Raw genomic sequence first — 13,144 nt, forward strand, 5'->3', positions numbered from 1 at the left:
TTCGCAGGAACAGGGAGCGTGAGGTGGAGACAGGACAGGTTGGGACACACAAGGTCCAATTTAGTGTGTGTCCCAGCCCAGTCCATTCATTGAGCCCAAATCCTCATCTCCCCCTGGCAGTGGGGCTCAGCACAGGCCGGCAAAGAACTGCTAGGCTGCTGGGACCCATCAGACTGAACCCTGTGCTGGAGATTATCTCCCAAGCAGATACTCTCCTCCGAACCCGGGATGTAGGGCTTTGAAACTAGAAAATGCCAGGTCTGAAAGAGAGGAAAGAACAAGTCCAGCAACACACAGAGCTCTGTGTATTCAGAGAGAACTTGGCAGGGTTGTGTTCGGGCAGAGAAACTCCGAGTGGTACAAAGGGACGTGCCCAGAGTGGAGAAATCATGCTAATTGTGTGCACCAGAGCTGGAGAACGCCACCCAAAATGAAGAGAGAAAGGGAAGCCCTGTCCAGAGCCTTCAATGCCCTGCGCCTCACTCCTTTTCTCTACCTGCTTCTGATCCAGACAGGTAGGAGACCAGAGGGTAAGACAGGGTCTGGAGAAGGGACCCGGGGCTTTCAAAGGAGAGGGAGGGGAGAGCTGAGGGCCAGAATGCCTTTGGGGTGGGAGGAGGGGAGAATGCTCAGCCACCGTGGGAAGCGTCTCAGTGAATTCAGGCATTCGTGTTGAATGTATTTCTTCATTCTGTGTGCCTCCTGCCCGGCCCCTGCCCCCCATCCCCCAAAGCCTGCATGACTTTGCAGCTCCCACGGCATTCAGTACATTAGATGGAGGGCAATGAGCTGTTTCTGATGGGATGTCTTGTTGGCGTGGGCCAGTCCGGCATTCTTTCCGAGGGACTATGGTGGGCCTTGGAGGGGTGGGGAAATCTTGGTTTTGTGTCTCCCCAGCTGCCACCCTGGCTTCTCTGAGTGTAAAATAACAAGGGAGATGAAAGAAACTTTGGAGATAATAAGCCTCCTGGTTTGGGAGAGTAACACAAACCTATGCATAACACACACGCCATAGACACCTACCTCCCCCTACCAACTTCTTGGAGAAATGATCTTATTTGAAATACATGTGCTTGTGTGCACACACGCATGCGCGCACACACACACACACTATTCCAGAGAGCCTAGGAATTCACAATTTAGTGGGGCAAATAAGATGCAGAGATCATTTTAATCAAATGCAGAAACTACTATGAGTCTGAGAGGCAGAGGGTTCCAAGAATCAGAGAGAGGTCACCTACCCCATCAGGAAGCTGGTGCTGGTGGTACAGAATGGGAGTGGGGGAATATCAGGGGAGGTTTCCTGGGAATGTCTGCACTGAATTTTAAAAGATGAGAAAAACAGATAGGTGTGGGAGTGAACACTATAGTTGGGAAAATGCGCCAAGGTCAACAGCTTGAAATGGTATCACATGTTAGGAGCAGCCCAGTCAGTCACCGCTGCTGGAGAAGAAAGTGTGGGTGGAGTTAGGTGAGTCTGGTAAACCCTGCTAAGGAAACTGTAATATAATTTGCAAACAATGGGAGCGGGGGAGGACATTGAATGGTTTTTAATCTGGGAACCAGCAGGGCCAGAGTATAGCTCAGATCCCTCACTCTCCAGTGAGGCATTGGAGGTGAAACTACAGGCAAGCAAGATAGGAAAGGAAGCCTGTATCCATTTGCTGGAACCACAGACTGGGAGGCTTCAACAGCAGAAATGTATTGTCTCACAGTTCTGGAGGCTAAAAGTTCCAGATCAAGGTGCTGGCAAGGCTGTGCTCCCTCTGAAGGCCCTCGGGAAGGTTCTGTTCCAGCGCCCTCTGCTGGCTTCTGGGAGTTCCTTGGCTGTGACAGATTAACTTTAATCTTCACATGGCATTCTCCCTGTGCTTGTGTGTATATCCAAATTTCTCCTTTTTAAAAGGACACCAGTCATCTTCGATTAGAGGCCCACCCCACTCCAGCATGACCTCATCTTAGCTTATTACCTTGGCAATGACCACACGGCAAAATAAGGTCACATTCTGAGATATTTGGGGTTAGGACTTCAAGATATGAATTTTAGGGGACACAAGTCAAACCATAGCGAGGCTATTGCAATAGTTCAGGAGAGAAATGACCTGAGCTGGAATTAGCATAAAGAGAGGGGGAGTGAGGGATGTTGAGATAATATTTTGGAGGGAAAGTCAGGACCTAGTGATTTATAGGAAGTGAAACGATCTAGAGAAGGAGGTAGGGTTTCTGTGTGAAACCATAAATTTAAAAAATGGGGCAAGGCTGGGAGATATGATAGCTAGTGTTGCGCTCACGTTGAGGTTGAAACGCCTATGAGACATTTGTGGGAAAGTGTTGAATAACCTAAAGCTGGAGGGTTGGAGAGAAGTATTTGGAAACTGTCAGCCAAGAGGTGAGATTTAAAAGAAGGATAATGAGTAAATATTACCTTGGAGGAGAAAATGAGCTAAATATGGAACATTGAGGAACCCCAGGATTTGCAGAGGAAGGCAGAGAATAAAGCCCACTGAGGAGACCCAGAAGGAACAATCAGAGACACAGAGGGAGACCTGGGAGACTGTGGTATCCAGAAAGTGAGGGGAGTTGGGAGTTCCCCAGACAATCAAATGTATCAAGGAGCCCCGTATAATAAGGACCGAAAGAGCCCACTGGATGTGCCAGTTAACAGGTTACCATTAGGGACTTACCTGGTGGCACAGTGGTTAAGAATCCGTCTGCCAATGCAGGGGTACACGGGTTCGAGCTAGGCCTGGGATGAGGAAAGACTGTTCCATGAGGTTTTTCAGGCACCAAGCTGATGGAGTGCTATCAACTTTGACATGTGTTTCCCATGGTCAGTCTGAGATTTATCTTCATTTCTTTTAGGTAGAGGATTAAAAAAGAAAAGGAGGGAGGTTTTTCTAAATCAGCCTGTAAATGGTGTCCACAACTTTTACTAGTAGTATTGGCTAGAACTCAGTAGTATCATAATTAATTGCAAGGGAGGCTGGGAAATGTATTTTTAAGATTGGCACTAAAAGGGGGGCTGGACCATGTGGCCCTGGCTCCCAGAGATTTACCTTAATCCCTTGCCATACTCCCTTATGACAGCAATCACCAACCTAGCCTCAGGCAAGTAACACTTAGTGCTCTGAACCTAATATGGCCTAAAGAGTCTTTCCTAAATTCATCACAGCCCTATTCCTGGAACATTCAAACAAGGCTTTTCTAGAGGCTAGGATACTATTCACAGACATAAACACAGCATGCCATAAATCTAGATAATCTGATTTGCAAGATGTTATTCTCTGGGATCCTAGAGTCAGCCCATCCTCTACCGACCCAATAGGAAGAAGTCCCTTGCCTGGTTTCTACCCTTTTAGTCCTAAGATCACCTTCACATTGTAGGTGCTGTCTTTTTTTTTTTTTTTTAACATCTTTATTGAAGTAAAATTGCTTTACAATGGTGTGTTAGTTTCTGCTTTACAACAAAATGAATCAGTTATATATATACATATGCTCCCATACCTCTTCCCTCTTACGTCTCCCTCCCTCCCACCCTCCCTACCCCACCCCTCCAGGCAGTCACAAAGCACGGAGCTGATCTCCCTGTGCTATGTGGCTGCTTCCCACTAGCTATCTACCTTACATTTGGTAGTGTATATATGTCCATGCCTCTCTCTCGCTTTGTCACAGCTTACCCTTCCCCCTCCCCATATCCTCAAGTCCATTCTCTAGTAGGTCTGTGTCTTTATTCCTGTCTTACCCCTAGGTTCTTCATGACATTTTTTTTCTTAAATTCCATATATATGTGTTAGCATACGGTATTTGTCTCTCTCTTTCTGACTTACTTCACTCTGTATGACAGACTCTAGGTCGATCCACCTCATTACAAATAGCTCAATTTCATTTCTTTTTATGGCTGAGTAATATTCCATTGTATATATGTGCCACATCTTCTTTATCCATTCATTCGATGATGGACACTTAGGTTGTTTCCATCTCCGGGCTAGCAGATGCGAGGCAGGAAATCCCATCTAAATTATCACAGAAACTAAGAGCCGGAGAAATCTTAAGGATCATGTAGCCAAACGATTTCAACCTGATACACAGAGCCATAAGGATTCCTAGCGGCAGCCCAAGGTACTGGGGAGGACAGGGCTCTGGTCCTCACCACCTCTTTGACCAAATCAGGTGAACTAGAACTAAATTTCATTTCTTTTCAATTTCTATAAAGTTTTGTGGGAACAAAAATACCTTTAATTAAAAATTTTTGAAAATAGTTGATTTTGTCCATTCTAACTCCTGCCAATTGAGACTCCTCTCAGTAACAAGTATATAATATTCATACATATGGTGGCTTTCATCATTAAAGTAGTCTCTTCCATGCTTAAGGTTTTATGATTGTAACATCCTTGACAGGTGATGGATCATAGAATGTCAGGGTGGAGAAGGCCCCTAGAGATCATCTGGTCCCACCACCTCACTATTCAGAGGAGGAAATGGAAGCACAAGGAGGTGAAAGAAGAGTCAATTGGCGTTTCCTTGACCAATTCCATAGATGATAAGCTCATTACTTAACAATGCATTTGCTCCCAAAATGGACTGGATATGTTTTTAAATTAAATTTGCTTTGGGCTTCCCTGGTGGCGCAGTGGTTGAGAGTCCGCCTGCCGATGCAGGGGACACGGGTTCATGCCCCGGTCTGGGAAGATCCCACATGTCGTGGAGCGGCTGGGCCCGTGAGCCACGGCTGCTGAGCCTGTGCGTCCAGAGCCTGTGCTCCACAACGGGAGAGGCCACAACAGTGAGAGGCCCGCGTACGGCAAAAAAAAAAAAAAAAAAAAAATTTGCTTCGATCTCCACAACTAACCTTTTAGTTCCATTGCCTCCTGGTTTGGTCTGGGTCCTCGAGGTACAAGGAGAGGAATAGGGATTGGAAAGGTACAGCTCACCTTCCCCAAATCTACACTGCAGCAGTAGCAGAGTGGGAAATAGGGGTGAGAAAGAAGGAGGGAACTTCAGAGGCAATGACAGTCAAAGGAAGCAGCTGGGGGTGCAGAGGAACGGAGAACCTGACATGTATGTGTCTATTCAGCTAAACTCAGTCCTGTTCCTAGCTGACATCCTCTCCAGAAGACCCCTCCCTCAGGTGGCTGTATTGCTCTGCAAGGCCAGGTATAAGGCCAACGAGCAGCATCTGTTCAGGCCCCAAATTTCCTAAAAGATCTCTGAAATGTGAGATGTGTCTCTGGATGGGGCTGCCATTGGACAAGACGGTAAAATCCCAGAACTAACTACAGGGCTGGAACAAACCATGAGACCATCTCGTTACCACTCATTTGACCTGTGGGAAATCTGAGCCCTGAACAGATAAGCAACTTCTCCCAGGTCCTAAGTCAACAATAGGACCCCGATCTCTGATGCTCAATCCTGTGTTCTCTCCCCTACACCACAGTAACTGACATACATATCATGCTTTTGCACTGTGAACTGGATAAGACACTTGCTCTTGTTATCGTTATCATCCTTATTTTCTAAAAGAGAAGAGTGAGGCCTAGAAGGATGACTTGCCCAAATTCTCACAGCCAGTAAGCAGTGGAGCTTAAGGTCTTCTGACTCCAAGCTCTTTGCTTGACCCGTCCCAAATCCCTCTTCCATAGGGGATGCAAATTGGGCTGGAGTTTGGGTGAATCTCCACGACTGTTCTGCCCTGGGCAGGCCTAGTATGATGCTACGTGCAGCTGGGACAAGGGTAGGGGAGGCTCTTGGTATGACCGGAGAGTTGTCCAGTTGTCCTCAGGCCCCTAAACTTGCCCTCTACTGGCACTGTCTCACGACACCCTCCTTTCTTTGGGAATCTACATTTCCATGCTTTCTCCATCCCTCACTTTCCCAATGCCCAATTAAGGAGAAAATCTGACAAATTCACTCTAGGGTCTAATGACCTATAAGCTTCAGGGGGTAGGGATGTTTGTCAGTTTTGCTCACTGATATATCCTGGGGACATAGAACAGTGCCTGGCACATGGGGGGTCTCAATACATATTTCCATAAATGGGCCACATAAGGTATGGGTTACCTGGAATCTTCCTCAAGAGGAAGCCCATAGGGAAAGCCGCCAGAGGCAGAGGTCCAGATTGAAGAAGGATCAAGGGCAAAGGGATGGGTGTGAGGGATGACAGGGGAGCGGAGGGGCCAGAGCTACAGTCGAAGGGTAAGAAGGAAGGACTGACAGGGAGTGAAGGGTTCAGAAGGGTGAGGCATGGAGAGACCAGAGGACTCGAAGATGGGAGTGAGGTTAGGAGCCAGGGCCTGACGCTGCCCTCACCTCGTGGGTCTCTGTCCACAGAGCCCCTGGAGGGGGTGAACATCACCAGCCCGGTGCGCCTGATCCATGGCACAGTGGGGAAGGCGGCCCTGCTTTCTGTGCAGTACAGCAGCACCAGCAGTGACAAACCCGTTGTCAAGTGGCAGCTGAAGCGGGACAAGCCAGTGACCGTGGTTCAGTCCATCGGCACCGAGGTCATCGGTACCCTGCGGCCCGACTACCGAGACCGCATCCGCCTCTTTGAAAACGGCTCCCTGCTTCTCAGCGACCTGCAGCTGGCCGACGAGGGCACCTATGAGGTTGAGATCTCTATCACCGATGACACCTTCACTGGGGAGAAGACCATCAACCTCACTGTAGATGGTAAAGTCTCTGGCAGGGAAGGAGGCGGGACTGGTGACTGGGACTGGGGCCACGTCCACCCAGTACATTAGCTAGACCCCAGGAAAACCCACACAAAAGCCGCTTGGGAGTGAGCCAACTGGAATGTTAGAGGTTGGCAGATAGGCCATAGCTAACACGTATACAGCGCTTACTACGTGCCAGAAACGATTGTAAAGTGCTTTGCCTATATTGACTCATGTCATGCTCGTAATAATCTAGGGATAGTTAATATCATCGACCCCATTTTGCAGATGAGGAAACTGAGGCATAAGTTCAGGCAGCTAGTAAGTGGTAGAGCCAATAGTTGAACCTATTTCGACCTAAGCTTAGCCCAACAAAAATATGTTCCAGGCTGGGTCAGTTTACGACATCTTGGAAAGGTATGTGGGAAGAAGGGAAGGGAAGGTCCACGAGGGCAGGGACCATAGCTATCTTGTTCGGCATTGTACTCCCTGTGCTCAGTATGTGCTCAATAAATAGTGGGTAAATAAATGAGTGAGTGGACGTATGGATGGATGGGTGGATGGATGGTGGTAAAGAGCTGGAGTGATGATCTCTCAATACTGCAGACTGAGCTGGAAGGTAGGCAGTTAAGAAGGGGAAGGGAGATGCTTTTTGGCCTGTGGCTCACAGGCTCCCCCCACCCCCGGGCTCAGTGCCCATTTCGAGGCCCCAGGTGTTAGTGGCTTCGACCACGGTGCTGGAGCTCAGCGAGGCCTTTACCCTGAACTGCTCGCACGAGAATGGCACCAAGCCCAGCTACACATGGCTGAAGGACGGCAAGCCCCTCCTCAACGACTCGCGGATGCTCCTGTCCCCCGACCAAAAGGTGCTCACCATCACCCGCGTGCTCATGGAAGACGATGACCTGTACAGCTGTGTGGTGGAGAACCCCATCAGCCAGGGCCGCAGCCTGCCCGTCAAGGTCACCGTGTACAGTGAGTTTCCCGCTGCCCTCCCTTGGGACTCAAAGCCCTGAGAGGCAGGTGCCCATGAGAGGCTAAGGACATCCCAGACAGAGTGCCACTGGAGGGGGAGAGAGGCAGAGATGGGCCAGCTCTCCCTGGAGGACAGCCACAGGTAGGAAGTGAGCTCTGGGCAAGGTCCACCACTGGCCAGCCATGCTGCCTGGGGTTCCTTTTCTATTTCTTCGGCCGCAGGAAGCTCTCTTCACCACACCTCCTGCCCCCTCTGAAGTCTCTCCCCACTCTCTGCCTCTCTCTCCCTAGGAAGAAGCTCCCTCTACATAATCTTGTCCACAGGAGGCATCTTCCTCCTTGTGACCTTGGTGACAGTCTGTGCCTGCTGGAAACCGTCCAAAAAGTCTGGGTAACTCCACAAGTTCCTCTCCCTGAGCACCTGAATCCTTCAACCCATCCCAGCCCCAAGCTCTGTTCTTTCCTTCGTCTCTTTAAACGCCTTTCCTCCCAGGGCCCCGCACCTCTTCCCAGGAGATCCATCTTACCACTGCATGTGTTGTATATGGAACCACATTCTGTGCTCACAACCGTGACAACCCCAGCAAGATGAATACTGGTTTCACTTACACGGCACCTTTTGTGAGCCAGGCACTGTGTTTGTGGTTAGGGTGTTACCTTTAAATGTGATTATCTGCAGCTTACAGACAACGACCCGAGACTCGGATTAGTTAAATGACTAGCCCACAGTCACAATGCTAGGGACAGACTCAGGAGGCAAACCTAGATGGGACGCATCCCAAAGCTCCGGACTACTCCCCCTCCCACCGCACTCAGCCCGTCTTCCTGTTACAAGGCCTCGTTTATGGCCATCAGACCCCCTCCGTGTCCTCGCCCCCAGAACTTCTCCTGCTCACACTCGACAGCTCTGTTCACAGGGTGCTGGGTTGATTTGCAGGAAGAAGAGGAAGCTGGAGAAGCAAAACTCCCTGGAATATATGGATCAGAATGATGACCGCCTGAAAGCAGAAGGTGAGCTCCCAGCCACACACTCACCCGTCCCATCTTCACTCAGATCAGTAAGCTGCTGGGAAAAGGCCGAAATGGGCGACAAGGAAGCCAGCTCTGCAGGGCCCCTTCCTGCACCAACTGCACGAAGACTGCAGAGCAGGGAGAGGAGCGGCCAAGGTAGGACCTCAGGTATTCCGGACCATTTGGTGGAGGCTGGCTTCCCGATGGCCTTACCTGGCCATCGGGAAGCAAAGAGTGTAGGTGCTGGCTGGTGGAAAGGGTTCTGTACCTGGGCCAGCCACCCCATTCTTTGCTCCGTGCAGCAGACACCCTCCCACGGAGTGGAGAGCAGGAGCGGAAGAACCCCATGGCACTCTACATCCTGAAGGACAAGGTGAGCAGCTTCGGGCTGGGCGCCCCACAAACACTCCACCAGCCCCTACCATGTTCTGGTATTACGTAGCCATACCATATTGATATACCTTTCTAGGACTCAGAATAACCCTTAGAAATATTTGTGTCATCCCCACTTTAGAGATGAGAAAAATACGGCTGACAGGGGTGAAATGACTTGCCCAGGATCAAACAAGTAAATCAGTGGCAAATCTAGGCTTCAAACCCAGGTCTTTGGACACTGTCTCTGGTGATTTCCCTACTATTCCATAAACCAACTCTGTCCCATGCTGTCCAAGGCAGGTGGAAGGTGCAGAGTAAGTGGACAAAACACTCAAACTAATGCATTTCAACATTTAATGAGCACCTATTATGTGCCAGGCACCACGTCAAGTGTCCTGTGTTGCAAGCAAAAACAGACCTACGCCTGCAGCCCTCCAGGCAGTCGGAGTGTGGAGGGAACTATGTCCCCTCCACCTCGGTATTCCCAGCGCCCTGGAACAGCAGGCGCGCTCCCAGCCCTGGCCGGCTGTCCGCTGACCCCTCGCGGCACGTGTCCTTGCAGGACTCCCCGGAGCCCGAGGAGAACCCCGCCCCGGAGCCTCGGAGCGCGACTGAGCCCGGCCCGCCCGGCTACTCCGTGTCGCCTGCCGTGCCGGGCCGCTCGCCGGGGCTGCCCAGCCGCTCTGCCCGCCGCTACCCGCGCTCTCCAGCGCGTTCCCCCGCCACGGGCCGGACGCACACGTCGCCGCCCCGGGCCCCGAGCTCGCCCGGCCGCTCGCGCAGCGCCTCGCGCACACTGCGGACTGCGGGCGGCGTGCACCTGATCCGCGAGCAAGACGAGGCCGGCCCGGTGGAGATCAGCGCCTGAGCCTCCTCGGGACCCCCCGGGAGGCGCCCGCGCACTGCTGCCCGCGGCCCGGGGGAGGGCAGGGCAGCGGGGCAGCAGCCCGCCAGGGGCGAGGGGCGAGGGGCGAGGAGAGATGGAGGTCCTCACCCAGCGCTAGGGTTCCGGCGCGTGGACGATTGTGAGCGTGCGCAGATGGGGGGACGCGGCGGGAAGGCGGAGGGTGGATCAGATGGTGAAACCGGGTTACGTTTGCTCCCGGCTCTTCAGTTGTGTTCTCAGTGGGTGTGGGTTGTGCCCTCTTAGGACCATATAGATTATTAAATTTACGGCCCAATCCCCGGAGGGGCTTATGGAAACTAACATCAGTAACCTAACCCCCTTGGCTATCCTATGCCCTTCCTAGGGCACCCTCACGCTTCCCACCCATTCCCCTTCCCTCCGAACGAACTCCTGGTTCCTGGGGAACTTTTTTGGCAAGCCCAGATTAGAGAGGCCACTTGCCTCAAACGTACAACTGTCCTAAACTAAGGGGAAGTCCAACGCCCTTTACTGGGTGTACAGAGGGCTGTTCTGAGCATCCACCGAATCATTGTGAAGGCAGTACCTTGGAGCACCCTTCTCAGGCATATGGTACCTCGGTACCTACCAGTTGGTGAAGGAGGAGCTCAAGTACAATAGATTCCGTTGCACCGCTACCGGGGTTCTAGCAAGAGCAAAGGATTCAAGCCTCCCACGCTTGGCCTCCTCCCAAAGCCTCCCTCAGCGGCGTGCCCGGCATTCTTTCCGTCTCTGTTCCATAGAGAAGGGGCTTCTCACTCATTCTTCAGGCCCAGAAGGCTAGATCAAGTGAAGATCTGTCTTTTGACCCCAAATACCTATGGCTTCTCCCTGGCTTTGTACAAAACAAGCCTTTCAAACAATCATTATCCCCCGGAAAGTTGTTGGGCTTCCTCCAGCTGTAAGAGGATGAAGTTCCACTCTCCCCAAAAATGGTAGGGGGAGGAGGAGGCTTATTGCTCCCCAGCATGTCTTGGAGACATGATGGAACCCTTAGCCTCTGGCCTCTCACCTGCCCTGCTCCCAGATGCTCAGGTCCCAGGAAACAGGACAAGGGCAGACTCCCCAGTCACACAAACAGCAGAATACCGAGAGGTTGGTCCACTGTGTAGCCAGGCCACGCCCATGCCGCCGCCTCTTGAACAGTTTGTAGGAACAGTAATCTACCGTGCGAAGAGAGAGCGCAATTAAAAAGCTGAAAGAGGGCTTCCCTGGTGGCGCAGTGGTTGAGAGTTCGCCTGCCAATGCAAGGAACGCGGGTTCGTGCCCCGGTCCAGGAAGATCCCACATGCCACAGAGGGGCTGGGCCCGTGAGCCATGGCCGCTGAGCCTCCGCGTCCGGAGCCTGTGGTCCGCAATGGGAGAGGCCACAACAGTGAGAGGCCCCATGTACCACAAAAAAAAAAAAAAAAAGCTGAAAGAGAAGTCCCTCGCTGTGTTCCGACCTCTCTCCCCTGAGGCCTCTAGTGCATCCCTGGTCCCTCCTTAACTTCCTAAGCTCCTGCTCCGACTCTGCACCATCCCACAGAGCGACTCTCAAGGTCCCTGTTCCCCACGACTCCACACTGGGGCCAGTTTTGTCCCAGCCCCAAGGGCAACAACATTTCTAGTTGGTCCCCTCTGCTCTTACCTGGACGTCGTGCCCTTCCCAGCTCCCTGCCCCTATGCACTTCTCCAGGCTCCTCTGAGCAGGTGTGCCTTTGCAGCTCCCCTTCCTTAGCCAGAACTGCTCCCCTCACTTCCCCAGGTGCCTCATCTAGAAGGAGATAATGCATGCAGGGGAAAGTTGTTCAGGCAGGTGGAAGATGCAGGACTTGGAGATGGGTACATGCTGGTCAGCCTTGAGAGGCAAGGGTGAAGATTAAGGTGAGATGCAGGCAAGTTGTATTCCAAACCCCGCTTCTGCATCCCTGAGAGGCCGGCTTCCCAGGCTCAAGCCAAATCTGCCTTAAATGGGGTGAGGGGGGAGTGGTTTTGTTTTTGTTTCATTTTGATCTTCATCTTTGTATTACTGGCATCTAGCAGAGTGCCTAGCACATACTGGATGCTCAATAAACTTTTGATGAAATAAAGTGACAACTTTATTCCACTTAATCAAGGAGAACAAACAAACAGCCTAAAAATACCAGTCATTTCCCTTTTCTCTTTTCTTCTCACATCCCTCCATCACCCTTCACCCTCTCTGGAAATCCCATATTGTCCATTCCAAAATCATCACTCATTCATTCATTCACTCATTTATTCAGGTGTCTTTCATTTATTCAACAAACATGTATTAATCTACCATGACCCACCCTGTGCCCGACACTGGGGAAACAGCGTAACTATGCCATGACCCCTACCAAAGAGAGTCTCATGGAGGAAGACAGATAAGTAAACAGATTATTACAATACAGTGTGGAAAATGCAACGACAGGTAGATACAGGGTGCCATAGAGGCATGTAAGAGCGGCATCTAACCCAGACTAGGGATCATCAGCAAAGGTATCTTGGAGGAGAACAAGCCTGAACTTAGTCTTAGAAAGATTGATTAATCAGATGGGGCGTGGGGGGGGAGAGGATAAAAGGACACATATTCCAGGCAGAAGGAGCAGCATATATAAAAGCTTAGAAATGTAAGGTGAGTCCTGACTTCTTAGCACTCATAAAATGTGGATTACCCAAGGGCAAATGTTTATATTAGCACTGATGAAAGACCAGACTTGTGCCAGTGGCAAGGTGTGGGAGCTGAACCTGAGACTCCTGGATTAAATTGGTATTGGGCCCCAGCTGGTAGCATCCCAGGCTCCTAAAATAAAAAATACAAATCCTCTCTGGAAAAAAACATCTCCTTAAATTTTCAGAGACTAAGACCAACCAAAGACGAGTTCACAAGGAAAGGTCATTAACACAGAAGGAAACAAATCATCATGAATGAAAGCCAGCAAATATAAGAAGCAACAGATTTAGACCCCCAAGGTCTTCAGATACTGAAATTATCAGATATAAAACATAAAATAATTATGAAATGCTTGAAGTAATACAAGACAAAATTACAAAAATGAACAAGCAACAAGAGACTATCAAAAGTGATCAAATTTGAAAAGGAACAAATAGAACTCATAAATAAAAATATAATTTATTGAAATAAAAATGAAAGAGTTTAACAGCACATTAAAAACAGCTGAAGAGAGTTAGTTAACTGAAAGTTGTACCTGAAGAAATTATTCAGAATTAGGCACAGACA

The 13,144-nt window shown here is 50.4% G+C and overlaps 1 protein-coding gene across 1 annotated transcript; it reads left to right on the plus strand.

Annotated features, from left to right (window-relative positions):
• The first annotated feature begins 294 nt into the window (after window positions 1-294).
• Window positions 295-10,877, plus strand: HEPACAM (hepatic and glial cell adhesion molecule). The gene is made up of 7 exons (XM_029209555.1): window positions 295-515; window positions 6,328-6,669; window positions 7,347-7,628; window positions 7,920-8,013; window positions 8,566-8,639; window positions 8,942-9,012; window positions 9,577-10,877. The coding sequence occupies exons 1-7, from the start codon at window positions 431-433 to the stop codon at window positions 9,880-9,882; spliced, it is 1,254 nt and encodes a 417-aa protein (XP_029065388.1). The 5' UTR covers window positions 295-430; the 3' UTR covers window positions 9,883-10,877.
• Window positions 10,878-13,144: the final 2,267 nt, after the last annotated feature.

The sequence above is a fragment of the Monodon monoceros genome, unplaced genomic scaffold (genome assembly GCF_005190385.1).
Source record: "Monodon monoceros isolate NGI ecotype Baffin Bay Population unplaced genomic scaffold, NGI_Narwhal_1 Super_Scaffold_7, whole genome shotgun sequence".
NCBI classification, from domain to species: Eukaryota; Metazoa; Chordata; class Mammalia; order Artiodactyla; family Monodontidae; genus Monodon; species Monodon monoceros.

Excerpts from the sequence above, each read along its gene's own strand:
- HEPACAM (XM_029209555.1), top strand. The coding sequence starts at position 431 with ATGAAGAGAGAAAGGGAAGCCCTGTCCAGAGCCTTCAATGCCCTGCGC. Across the intron at positions 6,670-7,346 it reads CATCAACCTCACTGTAGATG|TGCCCATTTCGAGGCCCCAG; the intron begins GTAAAGTCTCTG and ends CCCCGGGCTCAG. Across the intron at positions 8,014-8,565 it reads TGCTGGAAACCGTCCAAAAA|GAAGAAGAGGAAGCTGGAGA; the intron begins GTCTGGGTAACT and ends GTTGATTTGCAG.